General features: G+C 36.4%; 3 protein-coding genes across 5 annotated transcripts; 1 reads left to right on the forward strand and 2 right to left on the reverse strand.

The window, feature by feature from the left end:
- Positions 1 to 2,327: 2,327 nt before the first annotated feature.
- LOC121416271 (transmembrane protein 186-like) lies at positions 2,328 to 9,872 on the reverse strand. 3 transcript variants are annotated; one of them, XM_041609802.1, is made up of 2 exons: positions 9,796 to 9,872; positions 2,328 to 3,919 (listed from the first exon to the last, which is right to left on the reverse strand). In XM_041609802.1, exon 2 carries the CDS (start codon positions 3,872 to 3,874, stop codon positions 3,116 to 3,118), a length of 759 nt encoding a protein of 252 aa, XP_041465736.1. In that variant the 5' UTR covers positions 3,875 to 3,919; positions 9,796 to 9,872; the 3' UTR covers positions 2,328 to 3,115. The 3 variants fall into 3 exon arrangements, with proteins under 3 accessions (XP_041465736.1, XP_041465734.1, XP_041465735.1); XM_041609800.1 differs by having other exon boundaries at positions 9,772 to 9,858; XM_041609801.1 differs by having other exon boundaries at positions 9,728 to 9,809.
- A 61-nt stretch (positions 9,873 to 9,933) lies between these two features.
- On the forward strand, positions 9,934 to 26,665 carry LOC121415480 (junction-mediating and -regulatory protein-like). The gene is made up of 9 exons (XM_041608681.1): positions 9,934 to 10,012; positions 18,770 to 19,688; positions 20,429 to 20,601; positions 21,156 to 21,321; positions 21,633 to 21,829; positions 22,533 to 22,619; positions 23,482 to 23,577; positions 24,584 to 25,112; positions 25,668 to 26,665. The coding sequence occupies exons 2-9, from the start codon at positions 18,776 to 18,778 to the stop codon at positions 25,847 to 25,849; spliced, it is 2,343 nt and encodes a 780-aa protein (XP_041464615.1). The 5' UTR covers positions 9,934 to 10,012; positions 18,770 to 18,775; the 3' UTR covers positions 25,850 to 26,665.
- LOC121415479 (zinc finger MYM-type protein 1-like) lies at positions 11,468 to 13,943 on the reverse strand. Its single transcript, XM_041608680.1, has 2 exons — positions 13,235 to 13,943; positions 11,468 to 12,954 (listed from the first exon to the last, which is right to left on the reverse strand). The coding sequence occupies exons 1-2, from the start codon at positions 13,941 to 13,943 to the stop codon at positions 11,468 to 11,470; spliced, it is 2,196 nt and encodes a 731-aa protein (XP_041464614.1).
- Positions 26,666 to 27,508: the final 843 nt, after the last annotated feature.

Below are 27,508 nucleotides of genomic sequence, written 5' to 3' on the forward strand. Positions count from 1 at the left end.
GTCAAGTCAAACCCTCTCCTCTTGGCTTTTTATTATGTAAGGTAGTCTGGTCTCTCTAACTCTCGCTTATTATTAAACGACAAGTCCACCCAAACAAAATGTTGATTTGAATAACGAGCGAAAAATCCAACAAGCATAACACTGCAAATTTCATCAAAATCGGATGTAAAATAAGAAACCTATGACATTTTAAAGTTTCGCTTAATTTCACAAAACAGTTATATGCACATCCTGGCTGGTATGCAAATGAGGAGACTATGATGTCATCCACTCACGATTTCTTTTGTATTTTATTGTATGATATATTCTAACTTTCTCCTCATTTTCAAGTGATACGATTAATTCCTCCCTGAACATGTGGAATTAGAATTGTTTATTACTATATGCTTCAGTCAAGTTGGTCCTTATTGTCAAATCTATACAAAATGAAATATTGTACAATTCAAACAATAAAAAACAAAACAAATAGTGAATGATGGACATCATTGACTGACTCACCTAGTTGTGCATATGACTGTTTTGTGAAAAATAAGAGAAACTTATGTCATAACTTTCTTATTTTACATAAGATTTTGATGATATCTTCAGCGCCATGCTAGTTTATTTTTCACTATTTATTGAAGTTAGCATTTTCCTGGAGTGGACTTGACCTTTAATTGTAAGACCCTCCTCTCCTCCATTTCTTGGTATAAAAACTTCTCACCTTTTAATTTACTCCTTCATCTTGCTCTGAATATCTCTATTCCACTGCTCTCTCTTCTTGATGCACTGCTATCTCTTTCTCTATTGTCTTGTTGTTTCTTTCCTTTTTTTCTCTCCGTTTCCTCTCTCCCTTTCAACCCTCGTATATATTTATGTATATCCCACCATCTCCTCTCTCTTGTATAAGTCTGTTATTTCCTCTCATCTCTCTTGCATTAATTACAATCTCCCCCCTCTTGTATATTTGTCCCTCTCCCTCTCTCTTTAATTCTCTCCCATTATTCTCCCTTTTATATATATTTTAATTTCTTCCCTACTCCATTTCTACCTACTTTGATCTCTTTCCACTCTTAACCCTAATTCTCCGGGGGGGACCATAATGGCCCCCCTCAACAATTTTCGCGATATATCTGCCGCGCGAAATTTTTTCACCTCGCAGCTCACTGACTTTTTACATTCAAGTCTCGCGCAAATTTTGAGACCAAAGTTGTGACGCCCGGGTACACAGTTACGACATTTCGCAACATTATGCAAGTGCATGTTAGACCCCAAAATTGCTCATAAACGTGATTTCATGTACAAATCCAATGCAAATTGCGTATTTAGCCAAAATTCATAAATGTATCATTATTTCTACTTTTACTGATTAAACTTAATTAATTTTGCCTTATGATCAGAATTATGTCTGGAACAATTTCCATTGATAAAACAATAAAAAACAAAAAGTAAAAAAACAAAGAAATACATAAGAAATTCATAAAACAATAAAACAATAAGAAATTTATTTCCAAACCAAAGTTTTTTTGAATTACGATTGTTAAGAATGCTACAAAGAAAATTTTTACCAAAAATTAGCATTCTAGGAGCTTTATTTAGTGAATTAGAGCAAAAAGTATGATTTATGCATAAATTAGCATAATTAATTCATATAAAATCTCATTATTTTGGAAAATTTTACCATACAGCCTTGTAGATTACATCGCACACTACCAGCGTGCAAATTTTTGCGTCGCTCACAATCGGCGGCTGAGATCTTAAGGGGGGGCCCATAATGGCCCCCCCCCCGGGAATGACAAGAATCAAAATACCCCGGGAGATTTAGGGTTAAAATATGTGCTACTATCTCTTCCATGTCTTTAAATCTGCATACATTCGTAATTCTGAAGCTTTGTTATTCCGAAGGTTCGTTAATCCGAAAACGAAATGAGGTTTGTAATTCCGAAGGTTCATTAGTCTGAAAACGAAATGATTAACGAACCTTATTTCGCTTTCGGACTTACTAACCTTATTTCGTTTTCGGATCAACAAACCTTCGGAACAACAAACCTTATATCGTTTTCGGATTAATGAACCTTCAGAATTACGAGCCTTAATTTGTTTTTGGATTACCGAACCTTCGGAAAATCGGCACAAATGTTCGGATTAATGAACCCTTTTAATTTATCGGATTAATGAACATCGAGGTATAGGCAATTTACGAGTTTCAGAATTACGAACGTTCGGAATAAAGAACCTTCGGAATTACAAAGTGTAACCCTTCAAATTCCCATTGCCCCCCTTTCCCTTTCCAGTCGTAATGACTCCATAAATGACATTTCATTCACCAATGAACAACTCATACTAGTTACTATATATTAAAAATTGTTTAATGCATTTCACAATTTGAAGAATCCCACTCCTATCTTCTTCAGATACTGCATGAAACCACTAAATATATATTTCACATGAAATAGTGCCCTCAATTACATACAATAAGCACCCATAAAGTAATGAGCCAGCCAAGTTAAAGTAGTTTTTCAGATAAATCAAAGATGAATGAAATTCAATATTCAAAGAGATCTCACTTATGCATAGTGCACCTGGATGTAAATATCACTCAAAACTAAAGTATAAATATCTGACATATGTATTGTCTGCAACATATTCATGATGCTGTTTGACTCTCAGATATTAAATGCAAGAAAATGGAAACAATTTTTATTCATGTTACTTTTTTTCTTGTATCAAGAGGGAAGCACAATCTGGACATAATTTTTTTAAGGGGAGGGGGGTGTAGAATAAATACAAGTATGTCATTTTAGATTCATCACATTTTTTTTCTCGGTGGGGGGGGGGGACTTATTATTGAGCTCAATCTCTTACTAAATAAACAAAATGTGTATTACTTGTTTGGAACTTAAATGTTTTTGAAATGATTATACATGAACCCTGCCAAATAATATAACAGGATAAAGTTTTATATGGTTTTTGCCAAGTTTTTCTCAGGGCAGGAGAGGGGAGGGACATGAACATTACTTAATTTCCAGATTGCAAAAGTAAAACTCATATTGAAGACTTTTCTGGGGGTTTCCCCTAAAGACTGGACAAAGTTTATGCAAATTATGTTCATTAACAGACTAATAGATTTGCATCATTAAGGTTGACCAAATACGCTTTCGAAGGCTTCCACATTTATGACACGTCCAAACGGCAGGGTGAAATAAAGGATATCCTTTGTGCTGTATCTCTCCAACTTTAAGAGTACATCATCTGCTCTATTGCTTCCTTCGCTCAGGGGGATAACATCCATTACCGGGAAAACAGTATCTCTCCTGCCTCCCCAGAATGTCAAATGGGAGACTTTGATAATGTCTCCTTCACGATGTAGGTACATCGCTCCAATCATTCGCCTTAGGAAGAAGCTCATGGCATAAAGCATGAAGAGGGCAAAGGTTGCGATACCAACAGAGAACTGAAGCTGCCATGTCATCAACACACCTGCATCATGGTAGTAATAGATAGGAGGGATGAGAGCTAGTGTTAATCCAGTCTGGACTATCTTGATCCTTGATAGTATCTTCAGCTGAACAATGGATGGAAGACGGTAGAATGCTTTGAATTCTGGATCCTCTTCATCACCTGAAACCATGTCACTTACTTTGCTGGTTACTCCTCTTGAAGTACTTAGGAGTCGCTGCTGGACAAGACAAACTATACTCCTTGAGCGAAGAGGACTCCTGCCAAAGTGTGTGGTTAGAAAATGTTCTTGCATTTTTGATGCAATGTTCCTTGTTGAAAGCACAGATGATGCTTTCCATACTTTATTCCTGATGAAACTCTTTGTAGATAGATTAAGAATTGGACACACTGCTCTTTGCCCTTGGCAAAGTTTCATTAGAACCTGCATTGTCATATCCCTGACTTGAAGAAAATGTTCACATCAAATAATGGGTCCTGCCTGCAATAGCAAAATAAGAGATATGATAATAATAAGATATGATAAGATGTTGTATTCAAATTGAAATGAACAAATATAAAGGACTGAAATTTTAGTACTGTTGAATTTATCCAGTGAAAATGAAAGGTCATATTGAATAATACACATTACATCAGCCAAATTGGAGAATCAAGTACAATTTACAATGGCAGAACACTGTAGTAACTGCAAATAGTTGCAAAGTGAGCCACTGTGAACCGTTTTCTAGCCCTTTTCCTCCTGTTTATATTAAAAGCTGCTATGTAGCCATCTGATGCCTTTTGAAAAATGGCTAAACACAATGCAAATTTTGTCCAATTGTCTCTCCATAAACATTAGTAAAAGTGAATGAAATAACTACAAAATAATATCTCACAAAACTGTACATTTTTGTACATTTTGCACAGCTTTGCTTACTGGGTTAAAAAAAGAAAGAAATATATAAGACATAAAGTATAACACAACTCTGGGGAGATTAGAATATATTCACTATTTGTAAAGAAATAAAAGGAAAAAAATTGAGGGGAAACCACTATAGAGATGTATTATATTTGACACCAGACCAAATACTCACATGGACTCTATGGGAAAATATAAGATGAGTCACTGTTTTACACTCATATTTCTCAATTTAAAGATCCAGACCGGACCCAAAAATGAAACTGACAAATTATATACCAATCGAAAGCTTATAAGCTACTAAATACAGCAAGGTATGCTTTATGCATTTTCACCGCTTCCCAGCTGAGTATTTTGCTTAAGAATATTCCAATTATCGGGCTTCGAACCCCGTTTAGAAAATAGGTTTTATTGTGTTTTTCACCTGCCTCGAGACCGTGACGTCACGTTGTGTAAGAAGCGTCGTGATTCCATAGGTTTGTACACAGAAAAACTTGGTGATTTTTTTGTTTTCCAGATAACGCATTTCATTCTCTTGACTTCTATCACAGAGGGATATCACATATATTTTTTCCCACAAGCTTGAATTTATGAAATCTACAGTTTTGAACTAGTTTTTGCCATATTTTATTTCCTGCTTATTTGGCACAGATATCAATTCTATCTGCATTTTGATTACGTATAAAAACTTTTCCTGACATAGCAATTTAGGCCCAATAAGAGCCAAACAAAGAAATCACAAAAAAGGTAGTGAATAGTTGTAGGTTTACAACAATTTGAACAGTGAATAATTTTTAGGGGTGCCATTTTCATCTGAAAACGAAAAAAAAAATTGATTCATAACATGGAAATGGAAGAAAATACCCAATGCTTTTGTACACAAACCTATGGAATCACAACCCTCCAGACACAACGTGACGTCATCATTTCCAGGCGACGTGGGGGTGCTCAATCAAAGCGTAATTTGGAGGAGCAGTTTCTTTGATTTTTATTTAATATTTTTAACTATTGGAAGGAGATATATGTAATATTTTGGTATATTTGTATTGTATGAATCATTATCTTTATTTTGATATATGATTGTTTTTACACCAGTCAGGGTCTTTAATGTTGTATGCAGTATGAAATAAAAAACTGAAAATGTGATACAGATGTATATCTCTTTAATGAGATGAACTGTACTTCTAATATAAGATGAAAATAACAATCTGACTCATTGTTACAGTGTAGAAATCAAATAGACTGCAACCTTAACATACTGAATAAGCTGTTATTTTTGCAGGGGTTTATTTTTCACGGATTGCCGATTGGCGAATTCAAAAGCATGCGAAAATATCAACACATTTATTATTCAGTTGCAATATCCCCAACAGCAAAGCTTTGGTATTGAAAACATCCCGTTAAGTAAAAAGGTTAAGATATGCACCTCTATATGTACGTTTAGAAAGTACAGTTAGTGATTCAAAAAGTTAACTAGAATTTCACTTTTTTTTCAAAGTAACAAAATCAGAGCCTAAACTATTTTCTAACGTAATTTTATCAATATTTATTCACTCACTGTAATTATTACAATGTATATTCCATGAAATATTTTGATTTTATTGTCATCTGAATGATTCTTTACACACGTATTGGCAGCTATTTGCATACTCATTAATATTCATAAGTCACATGACCAGAGCTTTTGAGAGGTGCAGGTTCTGTTCACAAAATTCAACATTTTTGCACTTATACCAATTTTTTGAGAAATTAATCTAAAAAAAAAAGAATTACGAAGATTGCTTTACGGTAATGGATTACAGATCAAACTATGACAGGATGAAGATCCAGATCTAAAGGTACAAAAAAAGTAAATGCCATCTTTTTCCTTACTTTGTAACTGTTTTTACAGGGACATATTTATGTACAAAACACACATCACCATGGGAACTTAGAGGAGAATAGATTTACACATGATTTGCACTAGTTTTGCTTCTTTGTAATGCTGTGGAAGTGTTTTGTACATCTTCCGATCACGAATTTAACAACCCGCAAAACTGTCGGGACCCCCGCGAATCGCGAAAAATTCTGTACACGAAATTAATAACAGCTTGTACAGTACATGGGCTTATTTGTTTATGATTCATTTTTACTCAATCAATAATGAATTCCATTCATTGTAACTCAATTCTTAGAATTCCTTAGTAGTTTTACACCTAATTACTCAACTGATCCCCTATAGGATATTTCAATAACAAATTACAAATAAGGTGCCCCTTAATCACACAACATTTTTAGTTACAATTCTTATATCCTTAATTATCAGGCAACATCAGATCAAAGGATCAACATTTCTATAAAACACTCTAGGGAATTTGATCACAGTCCACTTGCATTTCCTCAAGGAAAAAAAAATATTTCCCACGGGCACTTTTAGGAACTTCCCCCATAATACTAGACAAACATCTTCAGTCTCTGTAAATTGGTTGTTCCACTGAACTATGTTGACTCCACCCATCAATACTGAATGGGGATGATAGTAAAATGTCAGAAATTGTTAAATACCCAGAAATGACAGTTATTCCTGTGTACTTCAATACATACTACTTAATTCATTCTTTAGACTATAAATATGAAATTTGACATTATTTATGAACTGTACGATCGATCCCTTTTAGTCCTTTGACTGTGTTATTATTAACACCCTCAAAAAAGGAATAGTTCTGTCTTGTTTGTTTTCCTTCTTTCAAAATTGAAAACAAAATGCCCGATTGATACCGAGAACGAACGTGACATGGATGGAGGTCTAAGTTTTCCTTTTTTGAGGGTCCAGTTTGTACCTCGATGTCAGGATTCTGTCAAGATAGACCTTCATCCCTATAATCAAGGTAAATACATAATTTATTTTTTCCCCTTTTATTTGGAGTGCTATTGCGACCCCATTTAATTGGAGAGTATCCTCTGCCTAATATTACACAGACGAGTCCAGGGCTTCGGGGGTATAAAGTATTTGAATTGGAAAAAATTAGTATCAAAAGGGCACAAGTGTTGTGTAATTTCACCACTTAAAGTAGTCCCTTAAAGCATTAAAAAATGAAAAAAAAAATACTAGGGGATGAAGGTGTTTGAGGAAAACAAAAACAGAAATCATTACAATCCCAGTCTGAGCAAGTCTGCTCTGAGCTCTGCCTTACCAAGGTTATATCACAGCCTTGTTCATTTAAAGGTCAAGTCCACCTCAGAAAAATGTTGATTTGAATCAATAGAGAAAAATCAGACAAGCACAATGCTAAGAATTTCATCAAAATCGGATGTAAAATAAGAAAGTTATGACATTTCAAAGTTTCGCTTATTTTTAACAAAATAGTTGTATGAATGAGCCAGTTACATCCAAATGAGAGTCGATGATGTCACTCACTCACTATTTCTTGTTTTTTATTGTTTGAATTATACAATATTTCAATTTTTACGAATTTGATGATTAGGACCTCCATGCCTGAAGCACAAAATGTAAAAATAATGGAATTCCACGTGTTCAGGGAAGAATGAATTTTCATTTCACATGACAATGACTAGAAAATCCAATTATTTCATATAATGAAATACAAAAGAAATAGTGAGTGAGTGATGTCATCAGTTCCCTCATTTGCATACCGATCGAGATGTGCATATAACTGTTTTGTGAAATAAAGGCGAAATTTTAAAATATAACTTTATTTTACATCCAATTATGATGAAATTTTCAGTGTTATGCTTGTTGAATTTTTCTCTTTTTATTCAAATCAAGTTTTTGTTGGGGTGGACTTGTCCTTTAATGAGTGCCTAAGACCAATCATTCAATGAACAAGGTTATGATATAACCTTGGTAAGGCCTAAGACCTTAGCCTAAGGCTAAGCACTTATCCACTGCAACCATCCTGACTGTGGGGAATCTACAGGTAGGACTGTGATATGCCAATGCTGTACAGAGCACTCACTTTAAAAAATCATTAAAATATCACTTTGTGACCAAAATTACTAATTTCCTTACAGTTGCAATTTATTTTTCATTAGTAACTTAGGAATAATTTTTGGATTTACCAGAGCACTCAAAAACTTGAATCTTGAGCATATTTTTGTGGACTCCCTCTATTGGTGGAATGTATGTATGGCAAGAAAATTTTCATTTTTCAATCTCTATTTTAAATTAAGAAAAAAATCGTTTAAGGAATCAAATTTACTGAAGAGCCAAGTTGTATGATGAATATGTGTAATGGAAACTGTCAGTGTAAAAAAATCAAGTATTTGTCCCAAAGAAAAAGAGAAAATAGGTCAAACATTGTGACCCTTATTTTGCCACACAGGGAGATGTAACTGAGAACAAGATTATATCATATACCTTGTTCATTGAATGAGTGAGCCTAAGTAACGTTAGAGCCGTGGCCTCTGTCGTGCTGCGTCAGTAAATGCACCAATTAAGACAAACGTAATGTCTGATATTGATAGCTTGCAGCCTAGTAGTATTATGGTACTAGCAAATATAGACCAAAAGCTTCAGTCTCTGTTATGTTGGTGTGCAGCTGAACTCTGTTGGCTTCACTTACCAAATACAGAGACCGAAGTTCTAGCGCGATCTGTACAGGGGACTCAATGGCCATATGTTTATGTACTAAGTTCGATAAAACAGGGAAGTGAAGGTGCGCGAAAGCCAAAGTCACTGTTTTTGTTCCTTTCAACTTGATTTTTTTCCCGTTTTCTTGCAATTAATGCCAAGAAGGAATATTAATTCGTATTTCGGTCGTGTTAATTTTCAAAAGTTTGATTCATTAAACTTTAAAGACAAAAATTGGAGAGCCCCGACGGGGGATTTTGCATTGTAAGTCCCTAATGTAATGGTGGCTGAATGATAGCGAGCCGTCTGTGTACAAGGAGAAATTTTAAAAAAATATTAAAAAAACAAAAAACTCTCAAAACAGACGGCGGCCAGCTGTCTATAGACTATAGTGAAGCTTACAAAAAAAAAGAAAAACAGGTAAATTTCGTGTTATGATACTTGATGCGATAATTCTTCTTGCAAGCTCCAAAAACTGAAAAAGCTAAACTGGAATGAAATTTGCAATGTCATGAAAGATTGGTGTCATCACTCCTAGTACCAATGAGGTCCAAACATTACATGTATATGGGTGTCATGATGTGTTTCTGTAATATATAATATAAGTCTTAACTTAAAAGAACGTTTTTCTTCTCCACGTCCACGAAAACATATGTGTGGGACTAGTTTTAGAATGGTAGACAGTAGGCCTAGGCCTAACAACAGAATAACAGCATAGCAGCTGCCATGTCATGAGAATAGGACAAAAATGTATTCTAAGCTAAAAAAATAAAGTGCATGTAAGCATATAAATATTTTCGGCGGTTGAAATAAATACGAACCAAATTTAAAAGGATAGAATGGTCGATAAATAACAGCTGAATACCTTTCGAGTTTCTCTTTCACCTACCCTTCACATGTGAGCAGACATTGATTTGACTGGGCTACTTTCTCTGAGCTCAGCCTCCAGTACCGGTTCTTGTTTTCATATGATATAGCTGACATGTAGAATCGAGCGTAGGCAGGCCTACACTTATAAAATCAAGATAAGAGCACAGTCTTTAAAGCCTTTAAAGGGAGATGACGTCATGATTATTTACATTGCTCGAAGCTGAGGAGCAGTTCAGGTTTTAATTTCATTTTTGTTGTAAATGTAACTGATATTGGATCTCATTTTCTTAAATCTTATCCATGATAATAATCTTCCGTCTTTTTTTCAGTCTTTGTGATTGTTTACTTTTATTGTCGTAGTACTCAGTAGTAGTTGTATTTGTATGATTTGTAACGTAACTAAGAACGTTAACTTTGCATTAGTAGCACTAGCAGAACTGTCTTACTTGTTGTTGAAGGTAACCCGGCCCAGCCAGAGAGCTCCGCGGCCGCATGCCGGAGCTCTCTCCTCTGATCTGCTGGGTTTAATACTAGTATGGTAGTGGATCGTATTACCGAACACTTTTCATGAATTCAATCATTTCAAAAATATTATTCTCATAAAATTCACCAAACTTTCACCATAAATACACAATTACCTACAAAATATAAATATGTAAAAAATTTGCCGAAATCGTTTTTCCTTTTGATGATATTAGCTTCCAATCGGACCCCTCTTCGGATGTGAAATATTTTGGTCACCTGAAAAAGGTGTCGTATTACCGAACGTGTGTTTTCAGTGGGAAAAGTTGAGAAATCAACAAAATCACTGATGAGCTATTTTGACCATATTTTATTATTTTTAGAATATTAAGACTTTGAAAATGTGTTTTGACCATTTTTCATCATCTTTCTATTCAAGTTCTCTTTGGAAGGATGTTGCAAAGAATTGAGCGTATGAAATTATTTTCTGACGCGTACGATGCGCACGTTCGGTAATACAAGGCCGGTCGGTAATACAACCACTCACTATACATGTAACTACATGCAGGCAGAGATTGTGTCTGTGACTGTGTGAGCTGAGTGACATTGCAAATTGTTCACCAAAGCTAAAGTAGACCATAGATATCCAGGGGCTGATCATGATCCAGCTCCCGCCAATAGGGGGGGGGCCCGAAATTTTTTTCACCTATATTTTCCCCGATCGGCAGTGGCGGCACCAGGATTTTCAAAGTGGGGGGGCAAATGGGGGGCAAAAGAAAATATTGGGGGGGGCAAGGGCAGTCAAAAATTTTTTTTGCATGTGTGGAAAAATCGAGCGCGAAGCGCGAGTTTTAGTGGCCCCAATAAACATTTTTTTGTTACACTTGATATAAACAGAAATTTTTGTAAAATCAGGTACTAATGCTTAATGGAGCAAAGTTATTGATCAAAACTAGATCATGAACTGAACATTTACATATATGTAATCTTAAGGCGTAGACCTATTCTACTTTTACATTTTTGTATCACATCAGAAAAAATGCATGCAGCAAAACAAACAGCATTGTCAATGTATGCAAGGTAATAATGTAAAAAAAAGGGAAAAATGCTAACCAACTAATTGCAAAACATAACTTGTCTACATATTTTCCAAGCACATGTAAAGTTACTGACATCTGTAGGCTTATACTTACATTCCTACTTGAGCGTTATCCTGGTCGTTGGGTATCTCATGTCATGATGAACCTGTCAACCACCTCTTCCAGGTCGATAGCAAGAGCTCTTTCTCGGTGGACACTTATTACCGCGAGGCTTTTGAGCCTGCTGTTAGTCATGTTGGCTCTGAGATGATTTTTGATGAGCTTGAGTTTACTGAAGGTTCTTTCACAAGAAGCTGTACTTACTGGGATGATTGCAGCTATTTTCACTAACTTGTACAGTTCTTCAAAGGCCATAGTAAGTGGCTTCAGGTGTTCCGCGACATCAATCAAAGTTTCTAGTTTGGTGTCAGACCTTTCAATCATTCTCTTGACAAGTCTCATTTCAGTTTTGATGTCCTCAAGATTGAGTTTATAGTGCACTGCAAGAGGCTTGACAGTTTCGAAGTCCAGAAACTTATGAGACTTAGGATCAAGAGCTGCAAGTGAACGAAAGATCTGCAGATTTTCGTTGCTAAATCTTCTACTTAATTCACCTAAAAACACATCCACTGTAGGATTAAGTATTGCTATTTTCATGCTAGCTGCATCAGACACTTTGTCACGCTTTCCGAGCTTAGACAGAACTACAAAGTCATCCATTGTTGATGGTGCACTGGTTTGTCTGCGTTTATTGCTACATTTAAGTCCATTTTCCTTTGCTAGTGTAAGTGATTCACTGAAGTAGCTATCAGCTTTGGTATCCGATCTGAAAGTACCCAAGTCTTCTAGTAATGACTCTATCAGATCTGCCGCACGTAGATAATCCAAATTGACACTCTGCAGTGTATCTGATGCAGATTTGGCAGAACTGAGGACTTCGTCCATGAGGAGCATGCAGTATATGAATGTTTGGTCCAGTTGGGACAGGAGTCCTCTTGCATTCAATGCACGCTCACGGTTATCATCATGTGTGTCTGTGTGTTTGAGGAACTCAACAAAGCAGTGAAATCGCTTGCGAATGGCACCAACGGCTCTAACTTGAGATGCCCATCTTGTGTCAGACATCCCTTTAAACTCCACAGGTTGCTCATCTGGGTACATCTTTTGCTGCCATCTTATCCACTGCTCATGTACATGTGAGCCACTCAAAAAATTGTAGGATGATTGGAGAACAGCGAAGAAGTCAGCAACTGGTACTACGGACTTGACTGTCTCTACAATCACCAGATTTAAACGATGGGCGAAACAGTGGACATACAACGCCTGTGGAATCTTACGACGGATCCTTTCTTGTACACCTGACAGCTTTCCACTCATGACATTTGCACCGTCATAGCCTTGCCCAACAAGGTAATTGACGTCGATGCCGAGAGATTTTAATTCGTCTAAAATGCTCTCTGAGAGTGACGCAGCATCGAGGCCGTCGGCGCATCTGAATCCCATGAACTCCTCATGGACTTCTTCATCATAAAGATAACGTATGACGAAACTCATCTGCTCCTGTTTGGACAGATCTTTTGTCTCATCAACAAGGACTGCAAAGTACTTGCACTGTCCAATTTCCTCTTTAATCTCATCTAAGATAATGTCACATAGAATATCTAATAGGGCATTTTGGATGCTGTGATGTGTATACTTAGCGTTTCCAGCTGCCTCTATCAACTTCTCATGTATGTCATACTTCTTGAGGAAGTTCAAAATTTCTAGAAAGTTGCCACAGTTGTTCTCTGGCCCTTCCGCATGTTCATTATGTCCCCTTTGGGCAATGTTCTGAACCGCTGTCAATCGCAGAGTATCTGCCAAGATTTTTATGTACTCTCTGTTGCGTTACTTGTACAAGTTGACGGTGGGCCTCACTGATGTGATCCATCACTGTTTTCTTTTGTTGCTTAGATTCTAGGTAAGCTTTGTATTTGGCTGCACTGTTCACATGATCTTCTGAGCTTTTGTGCTTTACTAACTTGTTGTTCTTTGCTGATTCCCCTGTGCACTTTTTCCATGTGTGAAATCCATCGGTAGTAAAAGCTTTCTCAGCACATTCTCCAACAGAAAAATGTAGGCACACATAACAGTAGACTTTGTTCTCACTGGCGGAAAATTCCATCCAGGGATATGCATTGTACCATTCTGGTCTAAATTTCCTTCCATTACTTTTCTGGAAGTTGAAGTGCTCAGTTCGTCCAGGTTGGATAGGTCCATCATCTGGTGACTGCGAAATATCAGCTGGACCTGGAGTAGCAGGATACTGCCTGAAGGTAGGTTTTGCAGACGGTTTTGCATCACTGTTTACATTGACAGCATTACCCAAAAAATCATCATCGTCGTCACCATTAGCAGCATCATTGGTATCAGCAAAGTGATCTGTGGATGATGGAGTTCTTTGGTCACTGTGGTGTGATGAGCTTGTGCCAGTATGTGCCTGTGATTCAGGTTCTACAGACACTTCGTCACTGTCAGTTTTCTGACGTTTCTTGCTGGGTTCAACTGATTCATCTCTTTCTCGGCTGGTACTTGCACCACCACCACCACCAGAATCTTTAGGTTTAACAAATCGTCTAATATCCATCTCAATTTTGTCTAGTTGATAGTGTTGAAATATTGAGCTGCAATTACCTAAAGTGAAACGAAGGAGTGAAAGGACCATATATTCGGGCAATCTAGGGTATCTTTTTAGTTATGTCGGCAATCACCTCATACTGAAAAATATTGGACCAAATTCTTTTTCTTGAGATTTTCGGGTCGATTTTTTTTGCTAGATCCCCCCCCACAAAAAATAAAAATGATAATATTTCTCAAATTATTTCGTTAAAAAAAATGAAATTTCCGTGAATATTGTCAGAATTAGTTACGAGACAGATTTACAGTAAATTTGGTGAAGTTTTGCACGCATTTCTGATCGTTATAACTTAAACCACCTCCCCCCCCAAACCTGGACTCGACTGTTGAAAAATACTTGCTAGAAGAAGTATTGAACAAGGCCTTTGTACACCTTCATTTCAATTCAAAAGCAACTTATTCATATTACAAAGAATGACTTTTTATGAGTGCAATTGACATAATATTTCATGAGGTGAAAGAGGCAATGGATCAATAATTTCATCTTTCACCGAATCAGATATTCTGTCCATTGCACAAATAAGAAAAATAATCATCATTAGATTTATATGACTCCTTAAAATAGATCCTTGTCATTTGATTTTTTATGATTTTAGAATTAGTAACAAGATGCCGTCTGTCAATAATATTTGATTGCATGCACACTACAAACGCAATAGTTTTACGCACGTAGTGTGCCGGGCTCTAGACTCGGCGTGCCTACAAATTGAGCAAATTGCATGGATCCAAGATTACACTGTAAATGGAGCCACAATTACATGAATGATGACGTAATAGTGATATGTCAATATCAAACCAACAATCAAATGACATGGATCTATTCAGCCTTATAGGCCCTAAACTATATGCCCAATACATGCTTCTCTTTTGCATATATATTAAACAAAATAAAAGCCTGGTTGTAGTGCGAGATATATAGATACATCAAAGAAGTCATAACATGATATAAGAAAAAATACATGAACATTAATATCTCTTCATGTGATCCAAAATTCATTTCAATTTAGAATTACATTACTGATCTAACATATTTAAACGTTCGAACGTTAGGCCTACTATTTCATCTGACTTGCGTGGCAGTACAAAAAGTGATCTTGGTTAATCTCGATTATATCAAAGATTTCCTTTTTTACTGTATCTAAAATAATTCTCATTTAAGACGCCATTTCTAGGTTTAACTTTAAAGAGAACACAAATATCCTATTACAAAGACGATGTATGCAAGGAGTATTTTTCACAGTCCAACTGTTATCAGTAGAATCTATATCTACGGCTACGGGCCTGCTACGCCTACGCCGCGGCGTATCCCAGACCCGGTTTCAGCTCAGCCTAGCCCTAAGTTAGGGCCAGGCTAGTGAGGCTACATAACAAAGGCCTGTGGGAATAGATCTTACATTACAGTATTTGAACAAGTACAGAGCATAGATTACTTACCAATTTTCTTAAAGGCTAGGCCGCTAGGGAGACAATATTCCATGAAATTTCAACGCATTCTCTGGCTGCCATCTTCAGTAGATAGTCAATACGTAAACACTGACACGTACAGCCACGTGTGTAGTTCAGTAGTTTAGCCACATTTCACTCTTGACTAGCCTTCATCACAAACTGTATGTACCATTGAAGAATGCTGATCGCATTGTAAAAGACTTCAATATTTAATTTCTGTTCTCTTTTTCATATCTTATTTTTTTCATACATAGGCCTAATAATTTTCTTCCGAAGACAGGAAAGTTTTTAATACACAGGGTAAAGTTTATTTTCAAATATACTATAGTTGGGTGTCTTGTTATGAGAATATAGCCTAATAGATACAGACATTCCCCTCGTGGAAAGGTCGAAAATTTAAGAGGGAGGGGACAGAACACCCATCGCAGATTGCACATCTTTACATAGCCTATTTACTTTTTCACTAAAAACCATGACGGTGACAAATTATGAACGAAGAGTTCAAGCATTCTTATTTGTTAATGAAGCAAATCGATGAGTTTAATCCAAATTTTACATGAGTAGATGCATATTTATTTCAAGGAAGGGGGCAGACTTTGAGTATTTGTCCTCCACGCCCCCCCCCCAAAGAATAAACATTGCTGACGACAGAATACACGCCATGTACTGTAGTTTAACACTTACATTAGCTTGTGTATCACACATTGAAATGTCTGCCTTAATGCAAGATATAACAAGCGATATAAACTTATTACAAACTAATAGTGTGCGAGGAAGCCAACAGCGACTAAGTGAGAAAATTTTCAAGTTTTGAAGAGCAGAAAATGGTATTTTAGAGCACTTCACAGCTGAGCTTGAATATGTAGTACGACAGCATCTACTTATTTACAAATTACTGTATAATTTTCTTTTAAGTCCTCAAAATTTCTGGGGGGGGCAACTGGGGGGGCAAAGCTTCTGAGGGGGGGGCAAATGCCCCCCCATGCCCCCCCTTGGTGCCGCCACTGCCGATCGGTCGCTCAAAGACAAAGTTGATTTTTCTTTGTTTTTTTGAAGGGGTTGTCTCAGTGGCATAATGAGCCAAACATTTTGATGGGGGCTTGTTACGGCATATTGCGTAAATTTAATAAGAAGTTGCGAGCGAGCAAAAATTTTGACATTTTAATGAAAAAAAATCAAAGTTTCTGATAGATTTTGACATAACATTTGAAAAATTATAGGCCTATAAAAACTATATAATTCACACTTATCCATGTTAAGGACGAGTTGGAGTTAGCCATTAAAACAATACATATTTCAACTTTTAGATAATGCGAGCGCGAAGCGCGAGCTGAAATTTTTTTGACATTCGGACCTATATATAAAGTTGACTTTCTAAGCACTTATTGAAATAAACGGTATAGTTATAAAAATATCTGATCTTCCTAATACATAATGCGAGTGCAACTGGATAATTATAGCATGTTTCGAATAAAGATCAAGCTGTGTATATCTCAATAAACATGCCTGCGTGTGTTTAGAGTTAGACAGAATCTGGGAATTCTGAATACATTTCATTGTTTATTATGAAAATTGATAATTTGAGTGCAAGGCGCGAGCGGAAAATATTTGATATTCCGGTATGAGGGTGAATTCACGCACCATCAAAAGCACTGTGTAGGGAAATTGTGAAGTGAATTTGGATAGCACTTAATAAATGATGCGATTGTGAAGCGTGCACTGATATTTTTTATCATTATTTTTACCTAGGATCTGGACATTCTAGGCCTAAGGATACTTTTGTCATCATATGAAAAGGATGACTATCTTCCTATTTCTCTTCCTAAGCGTGATATGAAACTTTTCGATATTCCTTTCTGAAAAAGGGACAATTTAGTTATTAGGAATTCATGAAAATTTTATCATATCTATTAATGTATAAGCCTAATGAGTGAGTGAAATTTGTTGACTTTTGAGGCCTGAAAACTGGATATTTAGGCACTTTTGTTATCATGAATAGGATTTATGAGTTAATATATTTTTAACTATGAATGCGAGCGCAAATCAGGAGACGAAATTTTTGATAAACTTCAAAAAAGGGGATTTTAAGTACTAGTTTGTTACAAAATTAATATATAAAGAATCTTATGGAATAAATTAAGACAATATGTAGGCCTACTTGGCAAATCAAATAATTTGAGCACACAGTGCCAAACGCTGCAAATGATATTCACACCATATAACAGACATTTTACAGAGCACTTCAAAAAAATCAATTTGTAAATCAAAAAAGGATAAAAGCTCGATGTCTGAGCTGAAATATGTTTTGTATGTTGACTTCAAAACGTGATATTTTAAGCTACGTATCAGCCTATTGAGCAAGATATGTATCTCATCGGACAGGCTATGCGAGTGCGAAGTGCGAGCGAAAATTTAATAAAGTTACATGAAATATATATTTTGAAATCATTTTCTAAGTCTTTCCCTGACCTTATTTTATTCACTCGTCTCCCTCTTTTTTTTCCTTTTCTTTTTTTCCTCCTTTCTTTCACCTTCTTTTTCCTATTTTCACTTTCCCCCTTTTTTTTTTGCTCTGCCAATGGGGGGGGGGGGGCGGGCCCCTCGGGCCACCCCTCCTGAATCCGCCTATGGATACCTAATGACTTTTTGACTTTTTTTGACTTTCTGACTGGCACTAGATTTGTGCTGTAACGTTAGACATGTGTCCAAAAAGTCAGTGAGTTGGCCTCAAATATTCTTTCTATATTTTTAGTGCACAATGTAGTTAAATGTAGCAACATCTTCACATTTTCTGGCAGCCAAGTTGATTATCAATGTGTTTCCAGGGCTTCTCACAAACAAAGATTCAACAGTCTACATGTAGGTCAACATATAAAGACTTTAAAATGCCTATTTTTAGCCACAAGCCCACATTATAGCATAATAGGGATGGACTAATGTATTACATGCATTTCCAGGCACATATGGAGTACATGGAATATCCACTTGCTGAAATGCTAACCACGTCTGGTTCCAGGGCTGGATGTATGTGCTCTTCAGTCTTCAGTGCAGATGATGGGAAGATGCAACGAAAGAATCTTAATAGAGAATTTCTTGTACCAAGCCTCCTCTTGGCCTCATGGCTAGGCCTAAAGGACCTAGTCATGGAATTCATCATATCACTATACATTTAGAGGCTGATATAAGAAAATTAAACATGCACGCGCTGGAAACAAGATCGAAGGCTTTCCACAAAAGGGGGGAAATTTTCACAAGTTTTTCAGCACTTTCAAGATTCTTATTACCTGCACCCTATAAATTTTCTAATTCTTATTTTCATTATTCTTACAGAGTATCATGGAGAGACAAATTAGTTCAGAAGACTGGGTAGCTATCCAACCGGATCCATTCCAAACCTCTGAAGCTAAAACGTCACATCTCCGTTTCAAGGTAGCATGGAACGAACAGCTTCACAAGGTTGCCATTGTCTGCCATGAAGAGGAGCAACGGGTGATACGAAGAACCCTCAATGTTGGAGCTCCAGGGAAAAAAACATGTACTCCTCAACCTGGTGACCCCAAGGGTAGACCTTCGCAGAATGGAACCAAAGAAGGTTGGACAACCCTCATGTCCATTCAAGAATTGCAGTATGCCCATGAACAGATGTGCCTTGTTAAACCTGAGCTTTCTGACTATCCTCCATCTTTACCCTTTGACCCCCGTGGCATCTGGAGCTGGGTGTACAACATTGAGATTCCTGATGACTTTGACCAACAGCTGGTGAGATACCTTGGAACCGCAGCTGAAGTCGCCGGGAAGAAACTTGTGATCGATACCCTCTTCAACTCTCATGTTGGTATCGAGGGCTATGTGGAGAGCTATGGTAAATTGAAGCAAGATGCTTATGAAGCTGACGTCGCCAAGTGGGAGGAGCAGCTTGCAGCATCTCACAAGAAGCACTCTTCAATTAAGAAAATGAAGGACATGATGGATATCTACGAGAAGGAGGATGGGATTCTAAGTGATCTTGCATCAGCTCAGGCTGAACTGTTCAATCTCTACCTCCAACCTTATCTAGACCTTAGGGAACTAGCTTTTGATCATTTACTGAATTTACAAGAGAGACTGGAGGACGAGTCTATGAGTACGCAGGGAAGGGAGAGATGTACCATGGAGTACAGTGAATGGCAGGAGCACTATGTGGAATCGATTGATGCCATCAACAAGCTGAGGATAAACTATTTTGAAGAGTGTATGAAAACGACAAAAGGTAAATCTAAAAGCAGATAAGAAAATGTTGGTCAAAATTCACAAGAGCTGTCTTGACTTCAAGGTTTTGAGGGGTTTATGCAAATAAATTCACATTAATTTTACTCTGAAAGGACCGTGCCCATAAAAAAAAGGTCACCATATTTTCGTCAAATGGTACTAAATTCATGTCTGCCATTTAAGGACCATTGTTTTGTAAATGAATGCCGTTGAATTGAAATACAATAGATGATGATGGACTATAACACTAATTACTTTATCCTTTTCATTGTCTTTAAGAAGCGTTTGTACATTCAATCACTTTTTATATGCCTGTCCTACAGGACGTATTATGGTATCATGCTCGGTGTCCGTCTGTCATTTCCTTTGTAAATGCGATAACTTCCGTTTAACTTACCGGTAACCAACATGTAGGCTCATATAATTTGGTGTGTATGATACTAGCATGGAATCCAGGAATGTTTACCCCATTTTCATTCTTCTGAAGTCCTTGTAATTGCGATAACTTTAGTTTAACTTAACCTAGGCTCATATAATTTGGTTTGTATGATACTAGCATAGATCCCAGGAAGCCTATCAATTTATAGGTCAAAAGGTCAAGTCGCCACCCTCCACTTTTCTTGCTTGACCAATAACTCCATTTTCCACGTTACAGGCGAGCGTATTATGTGCTCACCCAAGTACTCAAGTACTATGAAAATCACTTATTATTTTCATGTTTTCAAACTCCACTTATACCAGCTGGCGTCACTCAGATGAAAATGGACAGTAAGAAATTTGGCAAAGCATCATGGGAGATGGGAGGAGAGGAGCGTCTAGCCAGCCTACAGCAGACTCTCTCACAAGACTCGCTACAGCTTCTTCAAGCAAAAAGAGATAAATACAAGCATGAACTGGGCAAGATTAAACAAGATGTAAGTAATCATTAGTTTGTTTGTTAGTAGGAAATATTGAATGCCAATTCATGCTTGTAATCGACCATTGCCATATTTCTTTTGGGGTATACAGTACATGTATATAACTATTGATTGAAATCAACCAAATCTGCTAAAATGACCGTGTCACAATTGTACATGTACCTCATAGTCTTTAGCACTTCTTGACACTTATGTGTATGCTCCCTATGGTATACAGAATATATATATATATATATATATAATAAATATTCTATTTCACCCTTAGTGCTCTGTGATTTGGGCTGATCAAAGCAGCCTCTGAAAAACTCACTTTTTTTGTACTTTAGAGTGGAGAGTCACCACTTACAAATTCATAGATTGCAAGGCACATTTGAATGAAAAAAAATGAAAATTTGTAGAGACTACCAGGGAAAATAGAACAGAATGAATAATGGATAAAAAAGCAGGGGCATTATTAGTCATCCAATGTAAAAATAAATCATTCAAATACTAAAATTCTAATCCCAGTTTGACCGAATGCCTTTACCCTTGTATTTTGTTTTTTATTGTAGCTGGCATGTTTAGATGAAGGTGCAGGATTTCAACAGGAGTTTGAAAGGTTACAAAGAAAAGCATTTGATCTTCAGATGAAACTCTTTGATACACAGCTTAGTATTCTACAAGATCAGGAATCTCAATGCAGCAGACAACTCAAACAACTCCAAACAGAAATCCAGGGTAAAAATTCATTATTTATATTCCACCTAGAATGTTTTGATGATAATTGAATCCGTGTAAATGGTTTTATCCCCATGCATTACTTTACACATATGCAATCAAAATTAAATATATCCACTCGTCTAGGAGTGATTGAAAATTATGATTTAGCTTTCAATAAGAGTAACTTGACTTGTAAATTATAGTTTGATTATGTTACATATGGATATAATCCAAAGACAAATAATGAATCTAACTAAAACCCGTAAAGCCATATTTACTTCAGAATACCTACATGTACATCTAGCTTATTTTTTTCCTTCTGATAACAGAAGCGGAGGATAACGTGATGTTCTATGATGCTGTTGAGAACATGGAGGACCTGGAATTAGATATTGATGCGGAGGAGGAGGGGCCAATCAGAGAGGAGGAGAGTAGGACTTTGGAAGAGAAGTATGCAAGGTCAAAGGTTTTAAGAGCAAGGCTTGCACGTATCAACAAGAGGAAAGCTCAACTTAGAAATAACAGGGTAAGATCTGATCTGAATGTCTTGTATTTTCAGAATCTTTTAGTAAGCTGGTAATTGTATCTAGGTCAAGGTGGTATTTGCGATCCATTATTAAACTGAATCATGCAGATCTAAGAATACTTTTTGTTCTTCAATTTTCGCCTAGAAGTTCTAGGTGTATTAATATGCATACATGTATACTTAAGCATGGAGAAAATTAATGTAACAGCAGGATTTTAAGAGAAATATCATTGTCAACAATTTTGTTTTATTATGTGTCAAAATGAACTTTGAAGTGTTATTTCAATGATAACTTTTCATTTGCTGACTTGTTTTTTTAAATTAATTCCCTTCTCAAAAGACAAGAAATGTAAAATCCACATATGAATGATTTATATTTTATATAAAAAACCCCAGACAAATATGACTTATGCTAATTAGATTGGAATCATTTTTCATGCCTGGGGCAGGGAAATCCCACAAAAACCATTGATGTTAGAATCAGTGACAGTGATAAACAACACAAACATATTAAAGTAGGTTAACACGATGAAGCAAAAATTCAAACCTAAATACTTATTTGATATTAGAATAACACATTCAGTAATCATACTTTGAATTATGAAAATAAATTCAGAACCCAAATAAATCTCATTAATTGAAAAATGAAGTTGTCATTTGGATTGATTTGAACATTTGTTCCAATTGTCATCTTTTATTGCAGCAAATTTGTAAGAACCAAAACAGTGAAAAAAGTGCCAGTATTAGGAAGAAAGAGGAAGACTTTGAGATTCATCATAAGATCCAAATGGTAAGTAAGAAAGCTTTTCATCTCTTTAGCTCAGTACAATACAATCCAGTGTAATGATCGTAAATTTGAGCAAGCCCTGGTAAAGTCTCTAGCAAGAGTGCATAAGATCCAACACACAAGGAAATTTCCACAGTTGTCGCCTAGGACTAGAAGTCCATCCTCTGTTTCCCCCAATATCCACCTCGGGCTTTTAGTGAAAAAGTTCCTTTGTACATATGTTGTTTGGCCAAAAGAGCTGTTCATAAGTTGCATACATCTGTAACATGTTCTTTGGTGCCCAGTCGATCCATAGCGATCATTTAGCTCAAATGTCACTAATTGCATGAAATCAAGCGTAACTTGCAAACACTTTATGAAATGGCCCTTGGATGTATCAAGAGTTTGCTTGAACAGTCTTTTATTAGCCTTTTGATTTGATTTACAGTACAAATTTCCTCACTGGATCCGCAAGTATTGACCACAATGCAAACCACTCTACAGCCAAAATTGAATCGGTGGATGAGAATTGAGATGGAATTCTGGACACAGCTCTGACTTTTGTTAAGGTGCCTTGCTGCATCTGTTCAAAGATTATTGCATTAGAATGTTGTTTGCATTTTAGAGCAAGGGATACATTGAGAGTAGGGAATTACTTTCATGGTATTGCATCGCAATTTGCTCCACATGTGTGTAAAGATTGCTTCTCCAAAAGTCTTTTGTGTAGCAGATTTTTACTTAAGGCTGTGCAGAATTAAAAAGCTTTTCTTTTAAGACCAAAAATGCTAATCAAATTTGGTGTAAAGTAATCTCTGGAGAGCTAAAGAATACACAGGTGATGTTAAATCAAAATTACAGAGATGACTTCATTCATTTTATCTTACAGAAACGTGATCAACATGCAGCAAGTGAACAGAAGAAAAAAGATTTCTTCAATACTGAGAGACAGAAGACACTAGAAAGATTAAAGAATTATAATATGGTAAGGATACAAGCTGGTCATGATGGGACATTCCAAAGTTTTAACTTAATCTGGAATAACATGAGGCCTTTTTCATTGAACAAACTCTGTTGAAAAACCTCTTTGTATATCTATACATGCGATTGTAGCACATAAGAAAATGATTGAATCTGATAATGCCAAGCATTTGTTTTAATTACTTTAGATATCGCCAATATTATTGATAAAACTCATGCTGCCTAAAGTAATGATTGTTTATAGATATTTCATAAGATCTTGCTCTTTTGGGAATAAAAATGATGCCTTTTCATTGCAGAGTGTACTTTATTTTTGTTTTACAAAGCACTAATGGTACCATCAAGCTTGGGTTGTAGCAGTAATTAGGAGACCTGCATGTTATTGTGTTCGTAAGTCACATGGTAAGGTCAAAGGTCATTTTGAGGTCAACACTAAAGTCTACATGCAAGACTTTTATGACAAAATGTTATTCCATCCCAGTTATTTCACAATGAACATTTGATACAATTCTGTTGCATGCCCTTGCAAAACACAATATTTCTGGCTATATACATGTACTTTCAAAAGTGGGTAAGACACAACATTGCTAATGCCTTGTATTGATTAAAGTTTGTTGGATAGTACACTCTGTATTTGGTTATAGTGCATAGCTTTTATATTTGTAATTTATTATGAAATTAATCACTCAGTAAATTTATTGATTTGATTTCTCTCAAACTTGTCAGATTCATCAGTCACCCTTGCAGCTTTGCCAGGCTTGATAATTCTCATTTTTGACAAGATTTGGTTTGATAAACATTAATGTTATGATGGTTAATTTAAATCAATACTAATACTTTAAATGACAATATTATGGACTAGATATCCCCTGTTACATCTTTACTTCTGTACTACAGATTTGTTTGTATATAATGATAAAGTACACATGTGTATTTTCCCAGAGAGCTATCGTGTGTTTTCTTTTTTTTTCATTTAAAAAAACAAACTTTCTCTTCATTTTTTAAAACAGAAATACCCAAGTCCAAAGATGATCAAGCCCCACCAATTCAATAAAAATAAAGAGGACAAAACCAAACCTAGAAGTAAATCATCAGTTTCTACAGATTCCAGAATTTCAAAATCCAAACTTGGTTCACGAGTGAAGTCATCCAAGCCGAGCTCCTCACCCACTGCTGCAAAGAACTCCCGATCAAAGTCACCAGGATCTTCCAAATATACGCCCCCGCCTCCTCCTTGCCCCCCTCCTGCCGGTCCACCAGTGAATGCTCCACCACCACCACCGCCTCCTCCACCACCACCACCACCTGTTGCTCCTGTCCCACCCCCACCACCACCACCACCACCACCCCCAGGCTCACAGCTGGGTGTGGCATCCAAGACAGGTGTTAAAGGGAGATCACCGGATGGTGTGAAGGTAAAGAGAGAAGCCGAGACTGCTCCTTCATCCGGTATTGATTTAGGAAGCATCCTTACAGCAAGACAGAGACTTCAAAAGAGAACAGATACTGACGGAGGTGCTACACATAAACCAAATAAAGGTCAATTTCAGCTTTTATTTTGTAACATGGATTTGTCAGTGCCTACTTTTCAATTAAACATTTGAAATGCTCATCTTGATCTTATAATTGTCAAATCTCGTAAATTTCATTTTAATTCTTTTAAAATTTTAATACAAACAATCATTCAAACTCTCCATTATACAAACTTTCCCTTGAATTCAAGTGAATGTCCATCCCATATAATTCTAAATATATTTGGGATTACATGTTATTTGAATGTCAGAATGTACTTTTTGCAACTAATGATTTACTTATTTTTATTTACTTCTTTTTCTTAATTCTGCATTGCCCATTTTTTTACTCAAAAAAAGAAGAGAAATGATGAAAAAGGATGTATTACGAGTGTATTAAGAAGTAGTAGTGACTTCTTTTATTGATTATTTACATAAAATTGTTTTCTTGCCTGGATGTAAAGATACCTATGCTCTGCATCAAAACTACTTGCATTGTAAATTTAGGGATTTTTTTATGATACCCTCCTTAAGATGATATGACCTTGACTTTTCCTTTTGTTATTTGTCCCTTTTATTTTAGATCCCATGATGGATACATTAAATCTGATTCGTCAGGGTGTGAAGCTTCGACAGGTCAAGGGTGATGGTCAGTCTCAGAAACAGACCGACTGGGAGAATTCTGAACTCTTCAATGCAATCAGTAAACTTAGATCTCAAGTGGAAACCATTGACACATGTGACTCAGATGATGACTTTCTTTAGGAGAAGGCTTGCTATATTATCTTACAGACCTGCCAACCAGTATGTTTTTGGCGTATTTATTACATTTTTTTTTTTTTCTTTACAAAATCGTAATTTATTGAGAAAAATCATCTCTTTATGTCTCTATGTCATAAAACTTACACAAATATTGTTATTAGATCAACGTAAGTTCAGGTAACTTGTTTTTTCTAATCATTTTGTTAAAACCAGGGTGAGATATACACATGTATAGTATATAGATATACACAGGTTGACAGGTCTGATCTTGGTATTTCATAAGCTGTTGGTAAGTTAAGCGACTTTACGAAAGACTTGTGAATCTTTCCTAGGAGCGACAAAAAATTGGTCCACATATATGATACTCAGAAAGGATCACCAGTTGTTTGTAAAGTTGCTTGTAAACACTCGCTAGGTAGAAGGAATTCCTTGAATGCTTGATTGCCTGATCAGGGGAGCCATTCGGCCTACAAATGCTGATGATTAATGTCATTAGTATTGTCCATTTACAAGGTATTGGCAGAAAGCTGATATGCTCAGAAACATACTTAAGGGCCCTCTAATCTCCATTTTAACTTTAACCGTAATCTAAAGTTGTACTATGGTTAGACATGATTAGCCGTGGGGGGGGGGGTGCGTTGAGGTCTAGTGGGTAAGACTCTGGTCTTTCACACTAAGGGACGTGGGTTCGATTCCTAACCGGAATAGGTAGATTAGCTTAGCCGGGGTAATATAGGAGCACCTTGAGCACCTAACAAGGTGGATTCATGCACTATACAAATCCTATACCATTTGTAGCCAAATTTGATGCATCCCTATCGATTAATCAAAAAGTTATCATCACACTTGGATATCCAAATATTAAAAACATTCTTGAATGCATTGCAATAGTTTTCCCAAACATTGAACCATGGTTGATCCAAGTAAACTCAAAAGAAGCTTTCAGTGTGAATTAAAATATATGACACATATTTTCCCCAATAATGTTAGCCCAGACTTTGACCATTACTGGAGTTCAGAGTGATGACCAATGGGACCATTCTATACCTGTATTTCTTTTTTCATTTTATACAACCAAAACTTGATGACCTCTGACTATCCAGTATTATGTCCTGCATCAATGACTTGGTCAGCTTAAATGGGGATGGGTTGCTTAATTCAAGAGTTCTTTTGTAGTTCTTCAGCCACCTACATCTGTATCAGTCTGTGCAAGTACTCTTTGAACTCCAGGACACAAAAGAACCCACAGTATAAGCCTATTATCCCACTCAGTTCATCTGTACAGGGCTGCCCTTTACCGACGTAGGACCATGCTAGAATAGCAGTGGTGGATAGATACAATAACATTTCACTCACCCCCTGAATACTATGATGTGTAATCTGGTATCTTGTATAGGATTGGATACTACCCTCATCTAATAATGTGGTTATTTATAATGCGCTTAAGACATGCATTGTACATATCTAATTGCTTGCGGATTTTCCCTATGGACTATTCCAGTCAGTCGCGACTTTCTCATCTAACTTGGTACCGATTTTATCATGGGGCTGGAGTGTGGCGTAGTGTGGATTAACGCCTCGCAGTGATGGGATTTGAAACATGACCCTCTCATTACAAGGCGAGAGTCAGAACCACTATACCACGTGGCTCTTCCACCCATT

Source organism: Lytechinus variegatus, chromosome 5 (genome assembly GCF_018143015.1).
Source record: "Lytechinus variegatus isolate NC3 chromosome 5, Lvar_3.0, whole genome shotgun sequence".
Lineage (NCBI taxonomy): Eukaryota > Metazoa > Echinodermata > Echinoidea > Temnopleuroida > Toxopneustidae > Lytechinus > Lytechinus variegatus.

Coding starts and splice junctions, on each gene's coding strand:
- LOC121416271 (XM_041609802.1), bottom strand. CDS start 3,874: ATGACAATGCAGGTTCTAATGAAACTTTGCCAAGGGCAAAGAGCAGTG.
- LOC121415479 (XM_041608680.1), bottom strand. CDS start 13,943: ATGGATATTAGACGATTTGTTAAACCTAAAGATTCTGGTGGTGGTGGT. Junction 12,955..13,234: donor AACAGTGATGGATCACATCA/GTGAGGCCCACC, acceptor ACATTATCTTAG/ATGAGATTAAAGAGGAAATT.
- LOC121415480 (XM_041608681.1), top strand. CDS start 18,776: ATGGAGAGACAAATTAGTTCAGAAGACTGGGTAGCTATCCAACCGGAT. Junction 19,689..20,428: donor GTGTATGAAAACGACAAAAG/GTAAATCTAAAA, acceptor CACTTATACCAG/CTGGCGTCACTCAGATGAAA. Junction 20,602..21,155: donor TGGGCAAGATTAAACAAGAT/GTAAGTAATCAT, acceptor TTTTTATTGTAG/CTGGCATGTTTAGATGAAGG.